Source organism: Pongo abelii, chromosome 3 (genome assembly GCF_028885655.2).
Source record: "Pongo abelii isolate AG06213 chromosome 3, NHGRI_mPonAbe1-v2.0_pri, whole genome shotgun sequence".
Lineage (NCBI taxonomy): Eukaryota > Metazoa > Chordata > Mammalia > Primates > Hominidae > Pongo > Pongo abelii.
The window spans coordinates 51,554,817-51,568,582 of record NC_071988.2 but is presented as its reverse complement, the minus strand read 5'-3'; the positions used below and the strand labels follow the sequence as shown (position 1 = coordinate 51,568,582).

General features: G+C 33.5%; 1 protein-coding gene across 7 annotated transcripts in view; it reads right to left on the bottom strand.

Annotated features, from left to right (window-relative positions):
- Positions 1 to 13,766, bottom strand: part of EPHA5 (EPH receptor A5) — a 361,246-nt gene that overhangs the window by 283,759 nt on the left and 63,721 nt on the right. For all 7 annotated transcript variants that reach the window (XM_009239965.4, XM_002814747.6, XM_002814748.5 and 4 more), the window contains exon 3: positions 8,826 to 9,489. In XM_009239965.4, the coding sequence (XP_009238240.1) occupies positions 8,826 to 9,489 (664 nt within the window). The remainder of the gene's footprint in view (positions 1 to 8,825; positions 9,490 to 13,766) is intronic.

Sequence of the window (13,766 nt, the reverse complement as noted above, 5' to 3'; positions counted from 1 at the left end):
GTTTAAAATGATTATGTTGCACTGTAAATGTTGAGCATAGAAGAACTAGACAAAATTTGGTCCCAATAATGCACATCAGTAAGAGGAAACGCTAAATCATGTGAGAAACTCCTCTAGGTCAATAAGAAAAAGACAAGCATCCCAAAAGGGGGCAAAATAAACAAACAGCTAATTTATAAATTGAACTCATTAGAACATGGATGCACCTCTACTCTTTTCTCTACTTTTCTGTTGTTTGGCTTTTCCTCTAATTTGCTAAATATTGTCTATTTATGATAATGGGATAGAGAAATGATAGTAAATATGTAACTCTTAAGTCATAATGCAATTATCAGAAAGTATTATTAGTTCTAATACTATCAAAAATTAAATAATTACCATATGTATAATAAAAGTATTAAGGAACATTTTGAGGGGGAAAAATATTTAACTAATGCACAATGGCTCTAAAACCATTGATACTGTACTATTTTTACATATATACAAGGGATTAAGATAAATAAATTACTGTTCTTGACCTTATATACTAATGCGGTCCTAATTTATCTGTACCTAAGTATCCCACTCTGTGAAATAAAAAGAAAAACACACTCACTGCAAGAGTGCTTTCTTTTAGTGCTTCTTAAACTTGAGTGTACATAAAAATCACCAAGGAATGTGCTAAAATGTAGATTCAGATTTAACATTCTGGGGTAAGGCTGAGATTCTTCCTTTCTAAAAAATTCCCAGGTGATGCCAATGCTGCCGGTCCATGTATCGTTTCTAAATAGGCAAACATTACTTGCAGCTACATGAACACTTTACAGGTGAAGATTATAACATTTAATATTTCACAGAGGAAGAAAGCAGGGCTCAATCTGGTTTTGTAACTTGACCACAGTTACGTATTTACCAAATGCTAGAGTGAGATTTGAGCTGAGGCCGGCATCACTTTTAAGCCCAATGCCGTTAATCTGCTACGCACACAAACACCTCCTGATGCTTTCAGAGATCAATTTTAATGTTTGAAGTCTATTGAATGATTTTATGCAAGTGTTGGTTACTTTGTTTCTTATAATTTGCATTCATATTTTGAACTATTAGTTCTCAAGAATCTGAGAACTGATACTGAAGTATTTGCTAAATCGCACTGAGTTTTCACCATCGAATTTCTCTGTACACACTTTTCCCATGAGAGCTGTTCTGTTTTATGTTATCAGACTTTATGTAGGTTCTTTTGCTGGTATCTGAATAACAAGAAAATAAGCAAACAATAAAACAAAAGGACTATTTTTTGGTTTCCTGGAACATTTAAATGTTGTGAATTTTAAATATATAAAGCTTTTTGTGAAGTCTTTATCATTAAAATCTTCTCCTGATAATTATCATTTTATAAAAATGCATTATAATAAAAGGAGCTTATCCAGTGCATCTTATTTTAATAAATGTTTATTATTAAGAGGTGTTTACACAAATATGAGACATTTCAACATAAAATATAATCATTAATTCTCCATCCATATAACCATGATGAAACTCAAGTCCATTAATGTTAAGATTCATTTGCACAGTAACAATATGGAACATGTCATCATCATATAAAACATCCTAGAGACCTGCCCAAAGTGAAATTTACAAAGTAGTTATTACTGTTACTGTAAAGATGAGGTATAGCATTTGCCTGTTACATTTATTCTAAACTAAAAATATATACAACCTCAAGACTTTCACTAGTATAATTTCTTTTATGAGTGAGAAAGTAGGAGTGCAGACCAGATTTAAAAGTTCGACCAGAAAGAAATCACAAGGTTTTTGGTTCTTCTGTCTTTTCTTTCATTGCCAAGTCCCCGTATTTGTCCATCCACATATAGCAGAAGAGTCACTAGTTATTAACCATTGTCAAACCAATGAAACAAGTTCTTTAAGAAAAAAACGGGTTTTATACTTTCAACGGGTGTAATAATTTACAAATAACCATCCACCAACACCACTTATAAATAAACTGAATTGTTTCATGTTTGATATGCATGCATTTGACCCTAGGTATTTATTAGGAGTTTTCTGTCTTTAAGATAATAATAAATGTATAAGAACAGCATATTTTAGCTGGTAAGTTCAGGAATCATCAGGTCTTTTATTTCTCAGATTTTCGTAAGCAAATACATTTTTAAAGTGTAATTTTAGAAAGAAATGAGACATACATAAAATTAACGTATTAAAATAGATTTCTGCACTGGAAGCTCCCTTTGTTTGCTGTACTGTTTCCCATACTTTTCACAGTTTTTTTCCCCTCACTTCTATGTTAAATGCCACCATTTCAGAAAAAAAAAAAAATCTTATTTCCCTATCTAAAATACCACACTTCACCCACACTGCCATTAGAAAATTTCATAAATTTTAACTGTAGATGTGAGTCTATATGCATGTTTGTATGTATATATGTCCACATTCCTAGGATACAGGAATTGTATAGGCTGGATAGAGTGCCTACTACAATAACAACTTATAGAATGAGTGATAATATCTAACCAAATGGCAAATTTTTCAGTTTTGTACTTCTAACAAAATTTTTATAAAGGAAGTTCTATAAAACGTACATAGTTTTATTTACCCAATGGAAAAATGTAGTATTATTCTTTGATAAATTAAATTGCTCAGGAATATACTACCTACTTAGAGAAAACTAGATAATTTTATAACCTGTAGCTACCCTTTATTTTACAATTTTTATATAATATCTCACAAGTTTTTTTTTTTTTTTTTTTTTTGAGATGGAGCCTCACTGTCACCCAGGCTGGAGTGCAGTGGCGCGATCTCCACTCACTGCAAGCTCCGCCTCCCGGGTTCACACCATTCTCCTGCCTCAACCTCCCGAGTAGCTGGGATTACAGGCTCCCGCCACCATGCCGGGCTAATTTTTTGTATATTTACTAGAGACGAGGTTTCACCGTGTTAGCCAGGATGGTCTCGATCTCCTGACCTCGTGATCCATCTGCCTTGGCCTCCCAAAGTGCTGGGATTACAGGCATGAGCCACTGCGCCTGGCCAATATCTCACAAGATTTTTATGAGCTAGTTAGAGATGAGGACAGCAAAGAACAGAGAGATTCAGCAACTCGCATGGGGATATAGCGTTGGTAAATGGCAGAGGTAGAATAAGACTCTATTCATTTTTACTCAGAATTCATGTGGTTAAACTACTAGGCCATGCTGCCTCTTACAAGCAGCATATTTCCCATCATATTCAAATTCAATTAGTCACATTTAAACATGTACATCTCCTTCATTCTTCCAAATTTCAAGAAAAATGTTCTTTTGCAAAGGTATCCAGTCCGTAAACATATCTGTAAACATATTTTGTGTTAGTGGCATGTGTGTTCATTTGGGGAGGGGACAAGAATTTGGATTAGTGGTTCTCAACTGGGAGTGATTTTGCCCCCAGGGAATATTTGGCACTATCTAGACACATTTTTGACTGTGAAAATGAGGAGTGGGGTGTCCTACTGTGTCTAGAGGGTAGAACCCAAGAAAGCTGCTAAATAGTCTACAATGAACAAGACAACATCCCCCTTCCCACCAGCAAAAATTATCTGGCCCAAAATATCAATAGCTCCAGTGCTGAAAAACCTTGATTTAGAAAAAACACACAAACAAACCAAAAAAACAAACAAACAAACAGACAAAAAAAACCAAAAAAAACAAATGCAGAGTACTCTCTAAAATTTTATTAGAACTAATCTAAAAGTAGGCCAGGGAGCAGTTAAAATGGGGAGAAAAAAGACTATTTCAATTATTCTCTTGTGTAATGTTTGTAAATGGATGAAATGATTTGACTACTTAATTGCCTTGGCTGTTCCTCACAAAAGCAGAACACACACACACACACACACCAACACAACACACACAGGCACCATTGATATTCTGTACTTCCATAATTGCCATCATTTGTTCAGATTTTGAAATTAAAATAGGTTCCTTTTGTTACATATAATAACATACTAAATAGAACGATAAGTTCAACCCCTTTGATGTTTTTTTGGTAATGTCCCTAATTAAAAATAACTAGGCTCTCTAATGCATAATTACATGAACACCTAATATACCTAATATATTTCCAGCCAATTTTGTTTCGATCATAAATATGCACCAGAAGTATGAATGATCGACATTCTACTCCCTGCTGTAACTGTACTATTTCTGAATCAAGGCTCTTTCTTGAATTGGGTATTTTCACTACATTTTCCTTGCTGTGCAATCATCTCCCAGTTGGACAATTAATAAGTACTTTTTCTCCACAGCCCTTGACGCGTAACCCTCCTTATCCCGTTTTAGCATGTACTATATGCCTTCTTCACTCTGACTGGTTTTGGCAGTGACCCACAATCTAAATCTCTTTCCTCCATTTGATATAAGTGAAACTATAATTATCTAGGGCTAATTTCAAATTACTACTTCATTCCACTAGCAACTGATGAAGATTAGTGGTCTTGCCTTGCATCTAAGTAAGTCAGCAACATAATCACAAGAGAACTCAGCAGGCAACATTTGATTCATGTGAACTCAATTACTTCTGTCAAAAACATCCACTTCAATAAAGACAGAAACTTCTAAAATGTGTTTTTGCTAACCATTTTTTACTAAAAAAAAGTCTCACATGAGTCTTAAGGGGAAAAATAGCATGAATTTCATCAGAAATAATAATAAATAACAAGTTGGGAAACATACTAGGATAAATGGATTTGAGAAATTATTTGTTTCTGAAAATAAAAAAAGACTTCCAAGAAAGAAACCTGCAGACTTAAATCAGCTTATTATAGAAAATTTAGGCATATAAGTCAGACTTACAAAAATAAATGTACACTATATTTTAAGTTCATACAATAGAAATTAGTATTTTGTTACCTCGTCAAAACCAGATTATTATGGGTGAGGTAGTCTATTTCTCTTAAAGAAAGTTAAATGAGAGGAAGTTATATGAAGATGACAGATCACAAATTGCTAAATTGACCAGGACTCCAGACTCACTGCTTGGTCATCCGGATAGAGGCCATATGTTAACGAGCTGCCTAGCATTCTGAATCTTGAAGGTTTAGTTTGTAAAAGGCCGTGTGTCAACTCCATCACGCAAAGCACATATAACAAGTCACATAAGCATGATATGACAGCAAGTACTCAGTCACCTGCCAGCACAGACTAAGAAATATTAACATATGAAAATCATTGCCACAGATATATTCAAACTTTAGCTTCTCAATAATATATTTTTAATTAAATTCTAATATAGTTTGGTAATCAAGAAACTGAATAATTAAATGTCATCATGTAATATGGCCATATTATATTTAAATATGTAATGTTCTGTGCTCTGTAAAATTCACTAAATTGGCTTCTCTAATAGTTAATATGTGAAGTACCAATGACATATGACTTAATACCTTGAATATGAAATTTGGCCTGAGAGCCTTAGAACTAAGAAATGATTAAGTTAAAAGACATATCCATCAATTTTCAGACCAAGGAGATATTTTACAGATAATACAAAGGTAAAATAAATCAATACAATGTGATACTTAACATAGAATAACATAGTATTCTTTTACACCTTTGCTGATTTTCTTTCCTCTCTTTCGAATTCATTGTCCTTCTCTTGTGCTTTTTGACTTCTTTCTCATCTTTAAGTTAAGGAGTACATGGTCTCCTGCTACTCCTGCCATCAAGGAGTATGTAGACTAACAGGAGTCGAAAAAATAATCAAACAGATAACAAGTATGCAGATATATGTAAAATAATAGTTCTAAATTGTTTTATGACAAAAGATATATGAGTAAACAGTAACGCTTGATCTAGCCTTGACTGATTGGGGCATCTTCTCTGTAGAAGGGATATTGGAGCACAGATATGAAGGATTAGTGTATGTTAGATACAAGAATAATCCATGGAAGAGAACATATTCTTAAAACAACAAGTAGTGAAAATGAGCAAAGTGAGAAACTGAAAAAAGCTAGTTTGGCTAGTGCATAGGGAAGGGGAGAAAGCAAGGGAGAAAGCAAAATTTAAGATGAGACATGAAAGATAACTGGAGCAAAACCATGCAGCCTCTTAATGAAAAAACTTTGTCTTAAAGGAAACCACTGAAGTGTATAAAGTGTGTGTGTGTGTAGGCGGGAGTTTCCAGGGGTGGGATGGGTGTGTGAAACAAATATTTGCATTTGTTATAGGTGATATATTCATATGGTTAAAAAACCAAAACTATATATAAAGTCATTCATTAAATTTGAAAACAAAGTTTCAACAAGGTTTACCTCTATATTGAAGGAAAAAGGAAATAGAAGAAGATGATTTAAAGAGAAAGTTGACTGGTAATTTCTATAAACACTCTGTGATGGATTGGAACTGGATAGTGAGTAGGAAAGAGATGAGAGAAATGATTCCTAAATTTTTGGCTTATTTAGAAGGATGATTTCAAATCATCAAGATCCCCACTTAGAGGTTTGAGGCTAGCAGGTTAAGATTGTAAAATGAGCTAGAGTTATGGTGGCATTTTATAACACACACACACACACACACACACACACACATTTACATGTACTTATGGTGTATAGATAGAAATGTCTCAACAATATCTATGATGCTTTAGTTCTCCAAAGCAAGCCCTCAAAATGTATTTATTCATTCAATGGGTCATTCAATTACATAAGTTATGTGTAGAATAAATACTTGAAACTCTTCCTAGAGTGCCATCACATACCATTTGTACATAGTAAAATACCAGCAAGCATTAATCATACAGACTACATGTGTGAAACATTCTCTGGGCAGTGTAGTAAACTTTTTGCATCACCTCTGCAAACCACTGCTCCTACTACCAGGGGAGGAAGATAAATGCATGAATTAAGACAGAGTCCAGTTAAGTAAAGTTTTCTACAATGAAATGTCTCCAGTTAATCCAGTGTCCCTCAATTAAGGTTCTACTTTTCAATTATTAAGAGAATAACATGAGAAGAGAAAGAAAAGATGTATGCTAACACTTGCACTAAGACTGCATTGCATTCTGTCAGAACGCTGCCTCCCAGGATTTTTGTGACTATCACTAGCAGAATGTTTTAATCTCATCGACAATCAAAATGCATCCTCGAAACATGGAGAGAGGCCTCTTATACTATCTGTCAATCAAAATAATGACAAAGGTCATGGTGGTCTGAATTAAGTGATCACATATTTTCTAAAATGATAGAAACAAACAACCAAATAGAGTATGTTGTTTTATAATACTAATAAACAAATTTTTAGAAATAATTAATAAGATTTATATTTACAATATTTTAGACAGAAATATATTCAATGGATTGCTTATAACTCCTGCTTTTGATCCTTTAATTACATAAAACCTCACCTTAAACCAATAAGATTGCTCAAAAATAAAAGGTAATATTAGAACATTTCTTTAATTCCAATCCTGAAGAAATTATGGTTCATTTCCCCAATAAGCTTATAAGCATTTTATAAACGTGATTTTGATTGAACAAAACTTTCATATGTGCTTGTGTAGATGTAAAATCAGATGTAGAAAGTAGTAGCTTGCATGGAAAAACAACAGAATTAATAGTAGATGGTATTTCAAAGATACAAAATAGAAACTGGTGCTGAAAAAGGAATTTCAAGTAAAGTGCAATGTGTTTCTGGAGAGAATTAATTAACCAAAGTTATTATAATTTACAGGTAATTTCCCTAGTTTTGTTTCCCTGGATCGATAATCAATCTACAGTCAAGCAAGAACAAATGAGGAAGTCTGATTCATGTAATAGAGTGGACTTAGGAAAAATAAATGCACCTGAAGCTACCAGGTGGGACCAAGGGGCTGCTCAGCATTCAAAGTTCCCCCAGTTAATACTCATTGACTTTCATTACCTATTTAGTACACTCACATCATGATGAAAACAAGTTCAGGATCATGAGGGTGAATAATTTAAATAAATAAAAAAAATGCTTGCTTTCTTTCCCATAAACTGCTCTTCGTTTTGAGATAAAATACTCCCCTGTTCCAGAAAGCCATTGACAAATTTCCAGTTTAAACGGCCAGCTCACCACACTGTGGGAAAAATGAGGGCATTTTCAAATGAAGAGAGAAGCATGCATGATCAAGTTTCAATTTAAAAGAAAAATAAAAACAGAAAAAATATCCCCAAGGGCAAATTGCTTTAAAATGACCTTTTGTATTGGTTCTGTCTTCAAATAGTTATTTTTGTGGGGCACTGCTTATTATGCATTTAAAAATATCTGTAATTTTTAAAAAGCAAGCATGTAATTACAACCATATGTAAACAACACAGTAAACTAATCCTGTCAGTTTACAAATGTTTTGCTATAAAGTTCATATGGCTGAACTTTTTTTCTGAAGAATTTTTAAAAGGCAGTTAAAAACATGCCAAAACTAGTCTAATCTAAGATTTTGCATTTAAATTTTATACAGCAAATAAAGAGTAGAAAACAAGTTCATGGAGAGAAAATAGAAGAAGCAGACAATAATTATACAATGAAGGTTACTAGTCCCTTGGTTTGAGTTTTTCAAAAGTAAAATTTCTAAAAGCAAAGTGAATATGAAATATTACACTGAAAGTCAGACACTCTCTGAGTATTAATTATGTATATCCAATAAAATATTACATTAAATCCTTCACGGTTGCCAGAAATTTTAAAATTCTGAAAAGAGAAAAATCAAACTTGAGAGAAATAATCTCCATAAATTAGCAAAGTAAAAGGTCATTTGCTCATAATCATTGGAGGAAATACATATACATGATCCAACTGAAGCAGACAGCCCCTGCAGATCTGGAGGCAAACTCTTACCTTGACAGGTGCCATTTTTCTCTTCATATCCTGCCTTGCACATGCATTTCCCGATGGGCACCAGCCACTCCCCTTCAGCGCTGCAGTGCATTTTGGGAGGTTCATCGGTCACAGAATGGTTGACACAGGAGCCTGACACTTCGAGCAATTGGGAAGAATCAGCTCCAGTGATGGTGTCAGGGAAGACAGCCAAGTGTCGTATCACAGAAGGGCATTTTTTATAGTATACACGCACAGAAACCAGAGCAATGCAAGCACCAACATCTTGAAAAGCAAGATAAAATCCCTTTTTGCTTAGAGGTCCTACATCTCTGACCTCTGTATTCAGTTTCATAACACGGTCACCAAGATCAAGTTCTGTAAAGCTTTCATCGGCAGCAATGGTATCAATTTTGATGTATTGGTTTTCCTTAATGTTTCTCCCATTCTGATCATCTGACTCAAAATAATACATATTAAAGGTTTCCTTACAGGTCCCCAGTCCTCCAGGAAGGCTGTTGCAGTCCCGCAGGGTAAATTTGAGTTCTATGAAGATTCTGGAAGCACCTTCATTGGAGATCCAACTGGTCAAAAGCCAGTTATTCTGATTCTGTTCCATCACTTTGCATACTTGATATGTGTGGATAGGGGCATAATTTTCATCCACTTCACCAATCTCTTCCCACTGTACAATATAAAATAGAAAGATAAAAAAATTCAAAAAATAGAAAATAACCAGGAACTATAGCAAAAATTATAAAAGAAAACTAACTGAGATATAGAAACATTCAAATCCTCAATATGTGGTATTTACAGAAGGAACTAGATATAAAGTATTGGGAGAAGAGAATCACAAATTTTTATTGTAATTTTTAAATTAAAAGTAAATTAAGAAATTATTCTTCTTCGTCTCCAACATAACTCCAAGACGAACACATACGAATATGCCCCAGGGCAGGGAGGAACCATGCATTTCAGAGTAAAAATAAAAGAAATTTAAATGTGGGTGAGGTTAATAAAATGAAGCAAAGAAACAAAAATATGTATATTTTGAATAAAGTTCAGCATATACATAAATAGGGAAGAATACAAGAAATGCAATTAAAAAAATGAAATAAGGGATAAAAGGATCGCAAATTTGAAAAAGAAGAGAGAAAAATGTAACATAAAAACACAGTCATTTATTTAAATCTGTCATGTCACAAATAACACATCAATGGAATAAAAGTTGAAAGAAAATCCATTAGTTTAAAATTAATAATAGATCTTTATTTCACTGAACCCATCTATTCAGGACTCTCACAAATTGGCTAGCTAAATATTAATTCATAGATTTATCTACATATATAAACATGGAGACAGATATGAAAGAAAGACTAAAAATTACAGATTAAGAATATGGATAGCCTTGTCATTTTGAATATTAACTAACTTCTTGTGATATGTTGGGACCCCATTAATTCTTTCTTACCAAGGCATTATTTTATGCATATAGCCTTAAGAGTTCTGAAGATACACAGGACGTAAAAAAAATTAAGTACAATTTATATAGCTTCCAAAATATTATTTGGCCAAAGAAGAGTTCTAAACCTATCTCTTTCCTAATAAAATACTCCAGTTTTGAGAATCTCGATGTACCATAACCATTTCCTGAACAGTACAGAGCCAAATTTTTATTTTTCATAAAGAAGTAATTATAATTTAAGGAATTTCTGAAGCCTGTAAAAAATCTGTGTGTACAAAAGTGATATATAATTTTAAATCTTTAAAATACCACTGAAACACAAAGAACAATGAAACCACACTGACTTTCAAAAAATCCAGAATGTGTGATTTCAGACATTAAGTATTGTAGATAAAAAAAAACTTCATAGACACTCATTTCTTTAGACATGAAATTAAATATAGCATTAGTTCTTGATTCTGTTCTAAAAGCAAAGATGTGAAAAATGCGAGGCACCAAGAATGCAAATAAATCTTATACATCAGATGGCTCCTCTCGAAATTTAGCTGAAACATCAGACAGACATAAGCAAAAGGTGCTAATGAGGTAAAACTGTTGAGCTCCTTAAATTCACGAGAGAGACATGACGATTTTATCTTGCCAAACAATTTCCATATTATGTTATTACCTAAAGCCTCAGTTCTTTCACTAAATCTCATTTTTGTCCTCTCTCAAAATGTATATAAACTCTACTTAGCTCCCGATTTTCTAAACCAGATATCTATTGCAGCACTCCATCATTAAACTACTTACATTTTCTTTCCAACGTGATTTAAGTATCAATCTCTTTATATTATAAATGGCACCAAATATTATGATCAATATTTCATGCAAAAGAATATGTCAACTAACCAAATAAAATGGTATGAATTATCAATTTACTGTAATAAGATTAAATACATATTTTTTGAATTAGTAAAATGAAAGATAATATCAAAAATCTCTTCTCTATAAAAAGAAAATAAAAATGCTACCTCATTTCTGTTTTAAATATTTGTTTTATGATAATCTTCCAATACAAAACACAAATATGTATATTTTTTGCCTTGAATCACTTATTGATGACCTATTTCTGGACAATATATTCTAGTAGGATCCTCCTAGCAAGTAAAAGCAAGCAGAATAACAGGATCTTTCAAGATCATAAGCCAAGCAATTCAGCCTTTGTCTGTACAAAGTCCAGGGTACCACAAATACGATTAAAAATGCAAGCCAAGCAGCACTTGACAAGACAGCTTAATAGTTACTGCTTCAGGTGATAATTTCAAAGTATGTGCATAAGCATCTTGCTTCTCTGAATATTCTCAATTAAGAAGAGGGAAACTATAATTTTCTTTGAATTCAGAAACTGTCATGGTGAGATTTTATTTATTTTTCTTTTCAAGTACCCAAAATATAAATGATGGCTCACATTTTATATTTCTAGTGAGCAAACAGAATGAGTTTAATTTAAATAATTATGGCCATAAGCCATTCATAGAATCACACAGGTAATGTATCCATCTCTAATATCTGCTGTCATTGAGACACATATACTAAGAAATTGACAGAAATATTTTATTTTAGGCTGGCTCTCTGAAATAAAACTTTGAATTTTTCCAAGCTTTCTTTCCCCTTTAATATGAAGAGAATATCTTGATGTCCTCAGCAAAAAGTCAGGTATGTAAAAAAAAAAAAAAAAAAAAAAAACCCAAGAGGATGAAGAGAAAGTAACACTCACCAAGAACTTTAGAATGTGGCAGACGTATTCCTAGACACTTTTACAAATGTCATGTACAGGATATTACAGTAACTTAATAAAAGGCACAGATAGGAATCAATATTTTCTGTTCATTTTTGTTGGGTTTTCCATGACTTCACGATTTAATAAAAATATTTGCTGATCCTTTGATTACTAGAAGTTGTGAGCCTGGACATTTTGGAAGCATGGATTGCTGAATGCAATATGATGGCTGTAGCTCTGCTCTTTAGGTCTAGCAATTATTCAGTGCCATCCCCTGAGCCCATGCTTTCCTCTAAGTTTATTTCCTCCTTATTGCCCATTCTTCCCTGTTAAGAATAAATAACTGGTTACACAGCTTGGGTTTGCTTGATTTATCTCCCACATTCTTAGGGTTACTCCTTTTCCGTCAGGGCTCTGAAAATTCCAGGTCAGTTGCGTTCTAAACCCATTGCTGTCCAGGCATCTCGCATCAGCCACATTCATCAGAGAAGAGTTGGGGGAAGAAAGAACTTACTTTCATAACCATATGTGTATCATGGAGTTACAAATTTTTTCTACCCAAGCCGTTAGGAACTAGTTTCTCCCCATCTGCCTCTCATTGCTCTCTTGGCCTTCTGGTATCAAGCTCCTGCTGTTTCCTACCTTGTTGGCATTGCTTTCATTTCCAGATCCCCAGCCTATACATCGTTTTTTCGTGAAGAACTTGAAAATACTGACTCATGACACATGGGCTGGACCAGGAATCCCTCTTACATTATGTCCCCAAATTCACAGTAGGAAGCATCATGTGAACAGAGACAATTTTAACCTTTCAAGTTATTAGGGGTGCCCATTATCTAGTTCTGTTTTCACTGTTATGTTTCTATTTATCTTGATTCTATATCGAGAGTCATCTATTGAGGCTAAGGTGCAACGGCAAGAAACTTTGGAGTAGACACCTGAAAAAAAAAAATGCCACTGTATGGGTCTTGTATAGAAGAAAAATACAAGCCTGAAGCCCTAGCTTTAGTCCCAGCTCTTATAATATCTAGATGTATAAGCCGAGATCCAATCTCTGGCATAACAACTATGCAACTCTGTAATGAGAATGAAAGCTCTCTATCCTAGGCATCTAATATTCAATAAAGAACATCACAAAGAGCCTTAAAAGAGCCAGTCCTATTGTTCATTTTAGAAATAAGAAATTGAAGACCAGACAAAAAAAAAAGGATTTACTCAAGTTCACACAAGACCAAGCTGACTACCTGGGCATCCTCTACCCATATCTTCCTTTGTCTTCTTGTCAGCATGTCTCTGCCTCAAAGGGTGGATTTGTGCATGGGATTCCTTGATTCATTGCATTAATTGCTACCCAAAATTTTTTCCAGAAATCATGTAACCATAAATAAGTCTTTTTTTCTTTTGCTATATATTTTAATACTCAACCCCAATATGAGGGAGAGGCATGCATGATTTTCTTATCATCAACTATATCTTAGAGTCTGATACAACAGGGCACAGAGTATGGCACTTGATACATACTTTATAATGAATGAATGAATATCAAACATATACATATAACTTCTTAATTCAGAGATCCCACTAATTTGGAATAATTCAAACATATTGAATAAATAGTTAAATGTTTTGTGCTATATTTAAAACAAGAAAATACATTTTCTTCTTTGTAAAGTGTCAGAATTTATAAGAGCAAATTAGAAAGGTTTATAAAAGCAGATCAAAAAATTAGTTCGGT